The sequence below is a fragment of the Sinocyclocheilus rhinocerous genome, unplaced genomic scaffold (genome assembly GCF_001515625.1).
Source record: "Sinocyclocheilus rhinocerous isolate Xijiao unplaced genomic scaffold, SAMN03320098_v1.1 scaffold767, whole genome shotgun sequence".
Classification (NCBI taxonomy): Eukaryota; Metazoa; Chordata; class Actinopteri; order Cypriniformes; family Cyprinidae; genus Sinocyclocheilus; species Sinocyclocheilus rhinocerous.
Genome location: NW_015633562.1, coordinates 681,459 through 696,470, shown reverse-complemented (window position 1 = coordinate 696,470; position 15,012 = coordinate 681,459). Strand labels below are relative to the sequence as shown.

The following is a 15,012-nucleotide window of genomic DNA, read 5'->3' as shown; positions in this document are numbered from 1 at the left end:
AAATGATTTTAGCAAATGGCTGCAATATAACAAAGAGTGAAAAATTTAAGGGGGTCTGATATACATACATACATACTGTATATACACACACACATATATATATATATACTGTATATACACACACACATATATATATATATGAAAAAAACAATAAATAAATACTAATATAATAATAATAATACACTATTATTCAAAGGTAATATTATTTTTTAAAAGAAATTAATATTCAGCAAGGATGAATTCAATTGATAAAAACTGACATTAAATCAAATATGTTCAATTGTTCAAATGTGATCAATTAATCAAATAATTTTTGGTTACCAAATCAGCATATTAGAATGATTTATAAAGAATCATATGACACTGAAGATTGGCGTGATGGCTGCTGAAAATTCAGCTTCTGACATCTCAGGAAAAACAGGAATTACAATTTAAAATATATTAAAATATTATTACAATTGATCAAATAAATTCATCCTCAGTGAGCAAAAGACAAACAAAAAGAAAACAAAAGAAAACAAAACCATTAAAATGTCTTAACTTTTGAACGGCAGTGTACATTGAAAAAAAAAAAAAAAAAAAAGTAGAACATGGGTGTAGAGCGTTTCTGCAAGAAATTATCGGTTTAGAAATCATAAATAAGACTTTGCAACAGGAAACTGTGGGTTCAGCTCACCCTCTGCAGGTGACACTCTGCCATCAGCAGTGCGCACCAAGTGTGTGATTTTACTCTTCCTAGCCTTCCTCTTCTGACTGCCCACAGGTGTGTCCAGAACCTTCTGGGGTTCAGGAGAGGGAGGCACACACGGGCTGCACGACTTCACTGGACTTGATTCTGTACTCACTGGGTCTGTTGGGACGATATCTAAAAGAACAGAGTGGGGACATGTGAAATACGTCAAAATGAGACCTGGAAGTCCTAATGCAGGTGCCTGACAATGAATGATGCTTTATGATGTTATATTGCATTTAGCTTGCGCCACTAATACTACACCACACCAGGCTGCATCAAAGTATTTACATAACTGTGACTCGTGTGCCCCTTTAAAGATAACCAGAGTATACAGTGACCTAGATATGACAGCGTGGAAACACTGAGGCACACTGGGCTAAACCACGGACAAACAACCAACACCATGCAAGCAGAGTTTCCAGCACTCGTTCACACAGTCTTGCCATCTGAACACAGAATGAAGCTGATATCAGAACAGTTTCTAATGGCTGTGGGGGCGTCACCTTTGTCTGCGGCACTGGATTTCTCCTTCCTGTGTTTGTACTTGTTCACTATCTTGTGGAATAAGGTCTTTTTCTGAGATGAAGATGAACCTAATTTAAAAAGCAATAAAACAGAACAAAAAATACAACACAGCATGCTATGTTAGGTGGAAGTCATGTCATTCTGAACATGAGATGGCTACTTCCTAAGAAAGTAAGCAAATGGGGAAATGAGTGTGGGGGCCAGGAGGATGTGATGTCAGTTTCCATGCATGCTGTGAACTCACCCTTGCAGGGTTTGGGTGGTTCAGGAGGGCTGGACGTACTGTTTTTTTTCTTCTTGGTGACCGCCACGCTCTTTTTGTCAAAAGTCAGTGGGCTGTACTGCGGTAAGCTGTTGAACTTTTTCTCGAACTCCTCCTCAAGCTTTCCTAGTCTGTGAGTTTTATACACAGTAAAACATTAGCCATCTGTGTGCAAAGTCTGCTCACCTGGATTCAACGTCTTCTAGATTAACTGACTTCAATCTTGCACAATGAAACACGATGGAATGTTCTTAAAGAATTTTATACTGATAAACTATGATCATGGGATGGCAAATATGAGTATGATACATGCTTGAAATGTACAAAATTCCTTGGACTACTTGCTTAATTACCAAGCTAACCTAATGCACAGAAATCGACAGCTTTTGAGAAATGTTTTAAGTCTTTTTAGACCATTAACACTCTTCAATTAACCTAATAAAAAAAACAGCAAACCCAAAAGTTAGCCTCAATGTCAAATATACTAATTCAACTGATATCAATCAATAATCAATGTTGAATTCGGCTGCAACTAATGAATTAAAAACTAAAAATCAAAAATGAAAAAAGTCGACAACAAACTTGTAATTATTCAAACTGTTTTGCTACTTTTAAATGATGGACAAATTTTAGTTTGTTGTTTTGATACTCTTAACTATTTAAACTGTACTTTTAGAAAATATGCATAGTTTATATTTAAAACCCATGTATAGCATTCATTCATTATATTTCTGTGTTTTTATAGCCTTAAATTTGCTTGTTGTTTGAAGGAACATTGGGAAAGATGTAAATTTTTCAACAAAATGCAGAAAATAAAATGTGGCTTTTTTTTTTAAAAACCTGATTTATCAAGAATAAAAAATATTCCATTATAAAAATAGTTGTTAGTTGCAGCCCAAATAAAACAAACTCCTATGCAGGAGAAGAATCACTGTTTCCCTGTAGATTCAGTGCTGTGATGGGAGAAATCACAGCTCACCCTGTGGTGGTTTCCTCTTTAGACTTGGACTTCTTGAGCTTTTTTGGGTTGCTGGTAGCAGCTTGAGAAAATCCCCAGCTCTCGTCATTCCAGCCGCCCTCATGATCGGACACACTGCCTCGCATGGAACCTCTTTTCCCTAGAATACGACCAGAAGACCAAACAGCACTTTTTTCATTTACTGTATTAACTGATTTTAGTTTATATGTGAATTATTTGAGATAAAGGCCAATTGAATCCAAGTGAAAATGCTAAATGATATTCAGCATAATATAAGTTAAAATGAACACATTTCAGGTTGTTGAAATTGTACTTCAGCCTACAGTGGAGTACAAAGGTCCAATTACATTGGAAAACACTTTCTTAGAAAATGCTAGGAAGTAGGGCTGGGCGATATGTAAAAAAAGATCTTATCGATAACCGCCTTAAAAAATATCGCGATATCCGATAATACCGTCTACCCAAGCCCCACCTCCACCAGGCCCCGCCCCCACCGAGACCACATTGCCGACATGCACCATAAACACACACCATGTTCAGTGGAGTAGCCTAGGGCATATCCGCTGGTCCCCCCCGCGAACCGCAAGTCGGGGTTGGGATACATCGCAATATTGTAAATATTTGTTTTAAACCATGTAAGTGAGCCAATGGATATCACACAAGCAACGTGCAAACTTATGCAGGTGAACGTCTTAATCTCAGTCAATTCACCAGAAAGTGAAAGTAAAAATTGACGGAGCTTTCGGCATCTGACGCTGCATTAACGGTGCATATTCTTTCAGAGACGACGAGAGACAAATCGACTTAATATGCTGATAATGGTATATAACTGTTTTAATTTACTCCCTTAAAGGGGTCATATGATGCTGCTAAAAAGAACATTATTTTGTGTATTTGGTGTAATGAAATGTGTTTATGCGGTTTAAGGTTAAAAAAACACATTATTTTCCACATACTGTACATTATTGTTTCTCCTCTATGCCCCGCCTTTCTGAAACGCGTCGATTTTTACAAAGCTCATCGGTCTGAAAAGCAAGGTGTGCTGTGATTGGCCAGCTATCCAGTGCGTTGTGATTGGCCGAATACCTCAAGCGTGTGACGGAAATGCATCCAGTGGGGACATAATTATGGATTATAATAACTTATAATGTCTTTTTACGCGTATGTGGGGGCGTGTTAGAACGAGCCATTTTAGGTAGGCGTGGTTGACTCTTAACTTTTATAAAGAATATCTCTTTGGATTTGAGACTTTAGTCTTTGCAACTTTACAGATCTTCTTTATGCACCAAGAGCTTGTAACACTCCAAAGAGAAAGGAAAAATTGAAATCACATCATATGACCCCTTTAATATTTATATTGTGGCCCGAACATAATGAAAAAATGAGAAGAAATGTACTTCGTATTAAACAGGTTGTTTTTGAAAGTCGGTGCTTGAAATAAAGCTGCTCTTAATTTTCATTGTAACTGCAGTGTTAATAATTTTAATTATAGGCTTATAATTCATTGTATAATAAACCCGTTTTGAAAGACCTTTTTTAAAAACATTTTCAATGAGGAGTAAGCTAAAAGCCTAATCTTTTATTATCCTCAGCGCGTTAGTTATGCGGTGATGCGCTATGAAATTATTGCGGGGCAAATTAATTGTAATATTAATTTAATAATAAAAGTAACCTAATAATAATAATAGGCCTAATAAGAAGAATGTAACATCCCCACATTAATTGGAAATGCCAAATGCTCTTAATATTGCCAATATTTGATGCTTTGACAATATCTCTGGCTGTTGTCCATACATGATCAAAGTCTTTCGACGCACCCAAGCACGGAGAGGTTATCGTGGGCCCGCAAGGAAAAAAAAAAATTTGTGAGGAAAAATAATAGAGCCCAATTTTAAGTTCATCATGGTGAAGTTGGACTTTCAGGCCGTGATTGTAAAGAATGATAAATGCATGTTGATTTCACATATGTAGCCTAATATGTCTTGAATAAAATATGCCTATTTTCCGATGTTTCTCTTTCTTTTTGGCATTATCGCATTTCAGGATGGTAAGTTTAATTTCCTTGATTATAACAAAGCGTTGTTTTTAAACTTGTAGTCAAGCTATGTATTTGATATATATCATGTATGACTAAAATCAGAAATTAAACGAATTCTGAGCAAAAACGGTAAGGCATTTTTTTTTTTCCTGGTAGTTCGGAGGTCTCTTTTGGCCTGTTTATAACCAAGTAGGGCTGGGTAAAAAATATCGATATCTCGATTATAATCAATTCTCATTTTTATGAAACGATATCGATTCTTAAATCCCAAGAATCGATTAGTCTAGCCTGTTTTCAGTTAATGAATGGAATATTGAAGCACACCTCCCATCCAATAAATCGCAATAAGCATTGTGCTTTGGTACTTTTAATATGAAACAAAGGGTGTACTCACACTAGGCCTTTTGAACCGTGCCTGAGCGCGTTTGACCCCCAAAGCCCGGTTCGTTTGACTAGTGTGAGCGTTCCGTGCCGCGCTCGGGCGTGGTTCGTTTAGCCGGCCCTGGCCCGGTTGGAAGAGGTGGGCCAGGGCATGGTTCGGTTGGGCTCGGTACGCATGCAGTGTGAGCGCTAACCGCGCCGGAGCACGGAACAGATACTATTTTGTGTGCGCTACTGTCATTACGACCGCAAACATATTTTATTACTACTACTACTACACTACGGTTGGAAGAGGTGGGCCAGGGCACGGTTCGGTTGGGCTCGGGCGCGGTGCGCATGCAGTGTGAGCGCTAACCACGCCGGAGCACTGAAAATATATTATTTTGTGTGCGCTACTAACATCACTATCATCGCAAACATATTCTATTACTACTACTACACTACACTTTTCAATTAATTTAATTTAATCAAGTATATTTAGGTTTATAATGGCTCTGGTTCTTACCTTATTGATGAACAGGAAATGTAATTTGCGAGTAAAGCTGCAAATTATTTCATTAACGTCAGCTGCCTCCGTAATAATTTTCTGATACATACAAGTGAAAATCAATGCGCGGCATAAATTATAAATGAATTATTATTAATTATTCAGCAGAATATTAGCGAAAGTGGGTTTCTCCGTTATCTCATACATGACGTAAGCGTGTTCCGGCCCGGAATGTTTAGTGCAAGTGTGAGTGCAGGCCAGCGGGGGAGTAGGGAGGGGGGATAATCGCATTCGGGCTCGGTTCAAGGCAATCGTGCCTAGTGTGAGTACACCCAAAGTCTCAGATTTCAAATTATGTTCATGAATGCCGTTTTGGCGCTGTTTAATGTGGACTGGAGTGATTGCTGTAGCGCGGCGCGCCTCAGTTCAATAAAAGCGGCAGCGCGAGGCGCACGTGAACTGATCATCTCCTCCACATTAATACCAGCTTCAGCACAAAATAAATATGACTAAACATCCGAAGGTAAGTTAAAAGAAAGAGTACAACTTTACAATCCATATCCTGTCTCATGTATTCGCTCAATCAATGTTTCAGCCGTGCAAAGACGTCAATATAATAGCTTGTGAACAATATCACATAATGTCACATTTACCTCAGAAAAAACATATTCGGTGACCATAAACTCATTAGTCAGCTAGAAAAATTAACTGTAGAGAGGAGCATTTTGCTAAATATAAGCACCATATAATATATTAATTATAACTTTTACTGTTCTTCAATGTTTAATTTATATATTTTTTATGACACCCACTGCATTAGTTAAGAGATTTTTTTCCTTGAGAAAATTTTGCATGTGTACCAGATATATATCCAAAATAATCGATATTGAATCGAATCGAATCACAAGCTTGTGAATGAGAATCGAATCGTGAAATTTGTGTCAAAACCCAGCCCTATAACCAAATAAAAATAACTGCTTCATTTATTTAGAAGCAGGAGTAATTTAAATTTAATTTTTGTATTTACATTTTTATATAGCCTATATCTTTTTTTACTAATCAAAATACAACACCCACAATATAACGAGGCTGCCAACACTGAAACTGTGTTGAAACTGAAACGAGCTGAGATATAGGCTAGCACTATATGTCTTCATCCGTTATCCGTTAAACTATAAAGTTTTGTTGCAAATGAATTAAAATTTATAGTGCTATATCTCAGCCTAATTAAATATAATTATACTGTAGGCTATACACTGTTTAAATTTTTTTTTTTAAATAGGGCACTATGCGCGCTGTATAGGCTAAATATAGGTTGTGAAGGAATTTGCGTATAACTGTCATGTTTGTGGTTTTTCATCATTATACAGTCTGTTTAAATAAATATTCAGCAACGTGCAGTGCTATTATTTATCTTTTTTCTGTTTAAGTTTTATCAAACTGCAGATCAAAATAGAATAGGCCTATACCCTAAATAAGGATAAATGATGTGAATGCATCTCCAAAATAATCCTATACACAGATGCACGTTGCCATTATACTAGTCAGCGCCGAACAACAGGCAAATAAAATATAGACTGAGGTTACAAAAGTGATTTAGTCAAGATCAGTGAGGGATTTTATTTTCTTTTGTTCTTTGATTAATATTAATGACTGGCGGCAGCGGCTGCTGTCAATGCACGGATCCAATACACCCGTTTTCTTCCTCGACACTTTACGTTCACTTAAGACATAACCGATTGTATTTATGAGATATTTTGATATAATTCTGTGAACACCTGAACACGAATCAATAGATTAAAATTTCGTGACTGTCACGAAATGCCGTGAGACTGGGTTGACATCGCGATACTTACGAGACATCGTCGAGATACGATAATATCGTCATATCGCCCAGCCCTACTAGGAAGCACAACCTAAACTATTTTTGTGTTGTTGGCATATTTGCAGAATAAGGCAATAAATAGGGAAGTATGTTTTTTATGCTACTATTTGCTCCACATAAGCCCCTTTCACCTATGTTTCACCACATAAGCACCTATGACAAGATCAACAAACAGGAAAGGAACCTGTGGGAGGTGTGTGTGTGTGTGTGTGCGTTACCTCTGTCCACATTTGCTCTCAGTGATGTAAGCATCCCTTCGGACACCAGAGTCTTATAAAGCGCTCCTTTACAGCTTCTCTCAGACTTCCTAGACCCACAGGTCTCCTGCTTAACCTCTGGCTCTTTATCTTCTTGTCTGGTTTGAGGTGTTTTGGTGTCTGTGTCTTTCTCCTCCAGTTCTGTAGGTTGAGGAGGAGAGCAGTGTGGTGCCGTGTCCTCCACGCCACTAGGGGGCTCCACCTTCATGTCTGGCTCATTTTCACACTCAGCTTTAGGGGTCAGAGGAGCTTCCTCAGTTTTCATCTCTACGTCCTGCGGTTTATTGGTCTCTACGTCCCCTTCTTCCTCTTCCTCCACGCTGTCGTCTTTTAATTTCAGCTGTTTTTTCGGTTTAGGTTTTGTTTTCTTCTTCACAGCTGGAGATTGGTCCATGGTGGGGCTGCTCTCACTCCCTGAGGGATGAGATTTCTTCCTGGGTGTTTCTTCTGAGCCCCAAGCACCTTTTGCTACTGCTTCGATGGTGAACATCACGCTGTCCAGGTCCGACTCTGGCGAATGGCGCTTCTTTGCCTTTTTGGGCGATGCAGGATTTTCGTCTGAGTCTTTATTTTCCTTCTTCTTTTTCTTCTTCTTCAGCGTCTTACACGGGCTGAGATCAGATGGGGTGGCGTCAGTAGGGGAGGACGAGGTGGAGCCGGAGGTAGAGGATGATGATGAGGATGATGATGATGTGATGAGAGGAAGTTCAGGAGCATCCGCCTGCTCTTCGTGCTCTGTGATATCTCTGCTACTTGAGCTGTGCTGAGCACAGAGTGAGGAGGAACCATCAGAGGGCTGGGAGGATCGAACTTCCATCTTTTCAGCCTCAGAAGCCAAACACATCTATATACACATAAGGACATCAGGTTATAGAAAAATGACTCACGTGTAACAGGCTATCAAGGCTTTCAAGTAAAAACAACTTAACATCCATTTAAAATATGAATTCATTACATAAGATATTTAAGCTCATTTTCAGCAAATATATTTTGAAAAAAAAAAAGTGTGCTGTTTTTGCTCATTTGGTAGAGTTTTTACTTGCTTTCAAATATTAATAAAATTAATATAAAGATAAATTATTTCAATTAGGATATTAAAACTCTTTTCAGCAAATAATATGTTTAATTAGTGGATTGTTTTAAAATAAAAAAATACAATTAATTTTAACATTTAAATGTAAATTAAAATAAAATAAAGGATTTTTGAAGTAATACTATACATACTAATAAATCTGTTATATGTTCTAAAGCCAAGTTGTTTCAAGTTATTTTAGACCATTTTGATAAAAATGGGTGATTGTCAGATTGTTGCTATGCAATTGCTAGGGTGCTTACAGGCCTAAATCAAAATTAACATTGTAATTAATATTTTATTTAAAATTCATTGCATAAAATATTAAAACTAATTTTCAGCAAATGCTTCTTGAATTCAAGTGTTTAATTGGTAGATTTAAGATATATAAACTTATATATAATTATAAGATATTTAATTGACTAAGATATATAAACACCCACCAGGTGGCAACCTACACATCAAAACTCTCCTATGATTTATTACATAACATTGTCATTATAACATCAAATACTGTATGTAGCATAACATTCCTCCTCCTGTTTTGTATCTTTGTGTAACCCAGGGCAGTGATTGTGCTGTATGTGGGTTGGTGATGTACCTCAGCGAGCTGGAAAAGAGCCGACTGGCCGCACTGCCTCCCCTCAGACGCTGACTGAGACCTACTGGAGGAGATCTGCTACAGAGACACACAAATCAAGCGATAAACAGAGGAATAGGAAATTATTCTGACAATTCATTAGAAAATTCACCCACAGAGAGGAATACAATTCTGATTTAAATCACAATGTTGTGGCATATAAGTAATATAAAAAATTAGAAAATGCGAGTGGTGCTTGCACATGCAAAACTCACCACCATGGTGGCAGGGAGTTAAAGGGGTCATATGATGCGATTTCAAGTTTTCCTAGTCATTATAATCCGTAATTATGTCCCCACTGGATGCTACAAATGCCTTATTTGTAATGGGTTTTATTGGTTTTGTCTCGTCGCGCCGGGACACAGCATCACAATATGGTAAGGGGCGTAACATTTCCGTCACACGCTTGAGGTATTCGGCCAATCACAACATACTGGATAGCTGGCCAATCAGAGCACACCTCGCTTTTCAGAACCTTAAACCGCATAAGCACATTTCATTACACCAAATACACAACATAATGTTCTTTTTTAGCAACGTCATATGACCCCTTTACGAGTGGTTGCCTGCGTATTACTATGTAGTTGCTAGGGCGTTAAAAATCTATGGGATTTGTTTTAAAAATCTGCAGGATAAATAAATATATAAAACTGAGAATTTGTTCAAAACTGAGATTTGTTCAAACTCTAGGTATAAGCACTTATAATAGAGATGCTGCCTTAGTTAGCACCCCTAATAAGAACTAATAAGTATTGTTTTAGTAAAATTAAGAGATTGCAGGTCACTGTCTAATTAGACAGTGAATTATCTTTTTTTTTCTGTTTTAATCTTAGTATGTTTTAGTCATTTTGTTGCTTTCATCACTTTTATTAGATTTAGTTTTTAAAATTTTGGTTTTATTTGTAATATTTTAATATTTCTTGTTTTTTATATTTAATATTTCTATATTTAATTTTGTTATTAAAGTTTTAGTAATTTTAGTACCTCAACTTAATTCAGTTATCTGAAAAAGCAACATTTCTAATTTTTGCTTAGTATTTTAAGCTCAAGGGTTTTTTTCAGTTTTACTTTACAGAAAAAAATGTAGTTTAAGTTAACAGTAAAAAAAACAAAAACTGCCTAATACAACCAGTCTCGTGTCACATGCCGTCACGTTTTGTGCCACAATTTAAGAACAGAAAGTGCAAACTGCTCAAATTCTTCTTAAAACCATATAAAAACAGCAGAGGGCCATGCCAGTTAATGACAACGAAGAGAAATGCTGAAACCAAAAGCAATGACTGGAAGTGCAGGAGTATCAAAATGGCTGCCTGGATGGAGGAAGTTGGTGTTCTAGCAGGTAATACACCAGCAAAAGAAGAAATGGGACATTTTATTGGCACTCTATGAGTTACTGAAGGTTTCTGCTGTGGTCACTGTCTGCAAAACATATATGCAGTCAATATGAACAACCCATAATGCATTTAAGAATAATTCCTTCATAGCATAGCATGATTGTAACTGCACTGTGAGAGATGTAAGGAGCGTCAAAGGACATTCAGAGTGGGATGGACAGGGGGGCAATGGAGTCTCTAGGAGAGTTCAACTGTACCTCAGCCAGCTGAAACAAGGGTGATTTAACACAACTCTTGGGTAGGTCTGGCGAACTTGGCTGAGATGGTCCAGAGGCCTAAGAAGGACATTAAAATGAACCAAATGAGTGCTCAGATATAATTTTAAATTCACAAGATAATGGAGACCATATCCACATGCTTCACTTAAAGTGTCCAAAAGCCTCACCTCTACATGTGTGAGAGAGCTTGTGTCCTCAGCGTTCTTACTTCCCCCAGCTGGCTGCGCTGGACTGGAAGAAATCTGAGGGGAAAGAGTAAAAACAAACAAAATGCATTCAGATCATTAAGCAAGTCATTTGGACATACACAGCCAACCATCGTTATCTGAGACGTCTCACTACTAAGGAGGGTTTTAAGGCTCTGTTGTTAAGGACTGACAAGTCTTCAGGTGGTCTCACCTCAGCCAGCTGGAAGAGGGCTGATTTCCCAGTGTGCTTGGCAACATCTGTGCCTCCTGCCTGGGAAGAGCTGGAGGAAATCTAAAATGAAAGCATAAAAAAATGAAATAATTAAAGCTGAACAAAACCATAAAAGTAAACAACAGTGAATCAACATCCTCTTTGAAATGACCACTGACATTTACAACTCAACACCTCCCTCTGTTGACAGCTTGATGGAAAAGCCACAGGTAGATTCAATAAAATAAAAAAATACCCATCAATTACTCTGTCTAAACAGGAAATGACAGACAGCTTGAGGTGTCTATGCTGGAAACCACTGCACATCACCTCAGAAACTAAACATAAGCAACAGTTAAACAGGTGAATAATTATGCTACATTGTATTAACTGAAATCCACTTATATGGCCTATTTTAGAAATAAGTATTTTAAATAAATTATTTTAAATTAAAGAATAATTATAATTATATTATTTTTAAATTACAATATATTTAATAATGGTTTTTATAATGCTACAAATGGTTACATAATGTACAAATGTAGAAATAAAGCAAAACAAAACAAAACATATTTTTAGGCCCAAAACCAGAAACATGATGAACTGACTTTGATATGATGGTTAAAAGTTATTTAAATACTGTTTATAATGAAGTCATAGAAATCAAGTCACACATTTGATATTTGTAAATAAAATATTTGTTTTGTAGTATTTAAAAGTTTGGGCTCTGTAAGTTTTTTCTCTTATGCTCACCAAGACTGCATTTAACTACAGTAAAAACAGTAATATTGTGACATATTATTACAATTTAAAATAACTGTTTTCAATTGTAATATATTTTAAAATGTAATTTATTTCTGTGATGGCAAAGCTGAATTTTTTAGCAGTTATTACTCCAGAAATAAAGTAGAAGAACATTTGTTTAAATGTCTTTACTGTCACTTTTGATCAATTTAATGTCTTTGCAGAAAAAAGTATTAATTTCTTGAAAAAAATAAATAAAATAAAAATCTTAATGACCCCAAACTTCTGAACAGTAGTGTAAATATGCAGTGCAAAAAAAACAGCAACAAGTTATCTGTAAAAATAGGACTGCCTTGCATTGGGCACCAGAAATATCACATACACACACACTTAAAAATATTTGAATGTATAATACATTCAAGTAATAGAAATAAATTCACACATGATTTAGCTATGCAGCACAAAAAACTAGAAAGAGACGACTGTCGACATGAAGCAACTTCAACATGGTGTTACTCTCAATTTATCAGTGAATTGAAACGATTTACAGTGCACTAATGCCAGGCGCAGTCGCTGTAGATCAACCTGTGTTTGAGATTGTGTTTGACAACAGAGAGATTCAGAAGACTATTTCTGGTTAAACATTATGGACAGTCAACAGGTAGAGAATTCAGCCCTGGCTCCTCAAATAAGACCAAACAGAAGATGTAATGTGATTTGTCCGCAAAACAACGAGGCGCTGCCTTTTGTTTAGTATAATCCTCCTGTGGCCCTCTTCAGTGACAAATGCACTGCGCCGAAGGCAATTAGGATCACTTAGTGGCAGGAAAATGGAATTTACAGAGGATTAACAGGGGTGAGAGTCTGAGGAACCCACAGGAACACACACAAACAGCACACATCCCTGATTCATACACACACACACACACACACATTGGCCTAGCGCAGTGGTTCTCAACCCGCGGCCCGCGGGCCGCATGCGGCCCATCACATCCAGTCGGGGCCCGTCGGGCCCGGGCTGAAATGCAGGGCTCTAGCTCTGATCTAGCACACAGAAAACGATTTGAATGAAAATTTATCAGAAGAGATGAAAGAAAGATAGTGGTCATCTGCAAAATTCGGAAAAAGGGGCGGTTATTTTTTTCCTTCTTTTTTTTACTCTTTGTACAGCAGTTATTGTTCATTCTAAATAATTTTTTTAATTTAGAATATGTGTTACATAAATACATGAAATGTAGAACATATAAAAAAGTGCTCGTGGCTCGTCTGTCAGAGGGGGCCCCCCCCGCATAAAAGTGAAACTCCGCCTATGATTGTGCTGTTACTCCTTTCGAGCCGAAGTTCACAAAATTGGGTGTTATTTATGGGGAGTAGAATTATTTATTTATTTCAATGAATGTAATCGATTAGATATCATAATATTTAGGCTATAATATTATAAATCAGGTTGGTTTGTATTGCTGACGTAATATGTAAATGATATGCGTGCGGCCCGCGAGACTTGCACTTGGACCATAGTGCGGCCCGGTGGAAAAAAAAGTTGAGAACCACTGGCCTAGCGTCTTCAACGCCTCATAAAGCGCTACAATTTATGAAGTCTATGCACCTCCTAATGGCACACAAACCCAGTTTGGGGCCCAAAACTGTCATCCCAGTCTGTTTAGTCACAGCCCGCTGCGGCTGCCGTATCCGTGGAGATGGGCCTGTCACAGTCTATTTACATGAGCACTGATCATGTGCTCATTATATCAGAGGTCTGCCGTGAGTACAGAATGATGCAGATTTGTCTCAATCTCATCAAGATATGAGGACATGGATCTAGACTAATAACTGTTATTCCCATCTAGAGCCTTCTTTGTTTTCCTGGTTTAAAAACTCATTTAACTTGACTGTGGTTATATTGACGTGTGTTTCTACTGCAAAATCTGCATATTATTAATGTGCAATTACACTGTAACCCATTCTAAATGTTATTACTGTGATGTATTTGTGTTTTCAGGGCTGTTCTGATCTGCATATGAGGGTCTTGCATATGAACTACAAGAATTTTGATATTATGGATGCACTGATATTAAAATAACTTATTTAAAATTATTCTAATTGGCCAATATTTACCAGGACAATAATTATTTTCATGTTGGCCGATAATAAAATTCTAAACTATTTTGTCTAATTTAATTAAAAATAAAACAATAAAAAATACAAATAAATAATGTAGAAAATGAATATTGATTTTCTGAGAATTGCTAAAGATCACATTTAAGTGTTTTTAAATCATTAGTTTTTTTAAAGATTAACTTTTAGTAAGTTAGATGACAACACAGGTAATTTAAATGAAAAAAAAAGAGAAATAAGCATCCACAATAAACTATCCAAAATCATTTAAAGGGGTCATATGACGTTGCTAAAAAAGAACATTATTTTGTGTATTTGGTGTAATGAAATGTGTTTATGTGGTTTAAGGTTAAAAAAACACATTATTTTCCACATACTGTACATTATTGTTTCTCCTCTATGCCCCGCCTTTCTGAAACGCGTCGATTTTTACAAAGCTCATCGGTCTGAAAAGCGAGGTGTGCTCTGATTGACCAGCTATCCAGTGCGTTGTGATTGACCGAATACCTCAAGCATGTGACGGAAATGTTACGCCCCTACCATACTGTAATGATGCCCTGTCAGGCCGGAGCGACGAGACAAAAACATTAAAAACCATTATAAACAGGCATTTGTTGCATCCAGTGGGGACATAATTACGGATTATAATGACTTATACTGTCTTTTTATGCGTTGCATCGTGATGCGTAAACATAAAACCATGTCTGCATTTGTGATCAGAAATGACAAACAAGCACTAACGTTACTCTACACTGCTCAAAATTCGCGTTTGAATCATCAGTGGCAAATCCTTCAAATGAAAACGTACTTACAGTCTGTGAGTCAGAACAGCAGGCATTTTAGTCTACTCTTCCAGGATCAGGAAACAGTCCTCAATAAAATG

General features: G+C 37.0%; 1 protein-coding gene across 6 annotated transcripts in view; it reads right to left on the bottom strand.

Moving 5' to 3' along the window:
* The window catches only part of LOC107744618 (HMG box transcription factor BBX-like), a 40,969-nt gene that overhangs the window by 1,604 nt on the left and 24,353 nt on the right, over positions 1 to 15,012 (bottom strand). For 5 of the 6 annotated variants that reach the window (XM_016558403.1, XM_016558402.1, XM_016558401.1 and 2 more), the window contains 9 exons: positions 11,271 to 11,351; positions 11,039 to 11,113; positions 10,851 to 10,928; positions 9,221 to 9,298; positions 7,509 to 8,391; positions 2,500 to 2,638; positions 1,503 to 1,651; positions 1,237 to 1,326; positions 677 to 865 (listed from right to left, as the gene is read on the bottom strand). In XM_016558403.1, the coding sequence (XP_016413889.1) occupies positions 677 to 865; positions 1,237 to 1,326; positions 1,503 to 1,651; positions 2,500 to 2,638; positions 7,509 to 8,391; positions 9,221 to 9,298; positions 10,851 to 10,928; positions 11,039 to 11,113; positions 11,271 to 11,351 (1,762 nt within the window). The remainder of the gene's footprint in view (positions 1 to 676; positions 866 to 1,236; positions 1,327 to 1,502; positions 1,652 to 2,499; positions 2,639 to 7,508; positions 8,392 to 9,220; positions 9,299 to 10,850; positions 10,929 to 11,038; positions 11,114 to 11,270; positions 11,352 to 15,012) is intronic. The other variant, XM_016558406.1, reaches the window with a different exon arrangement.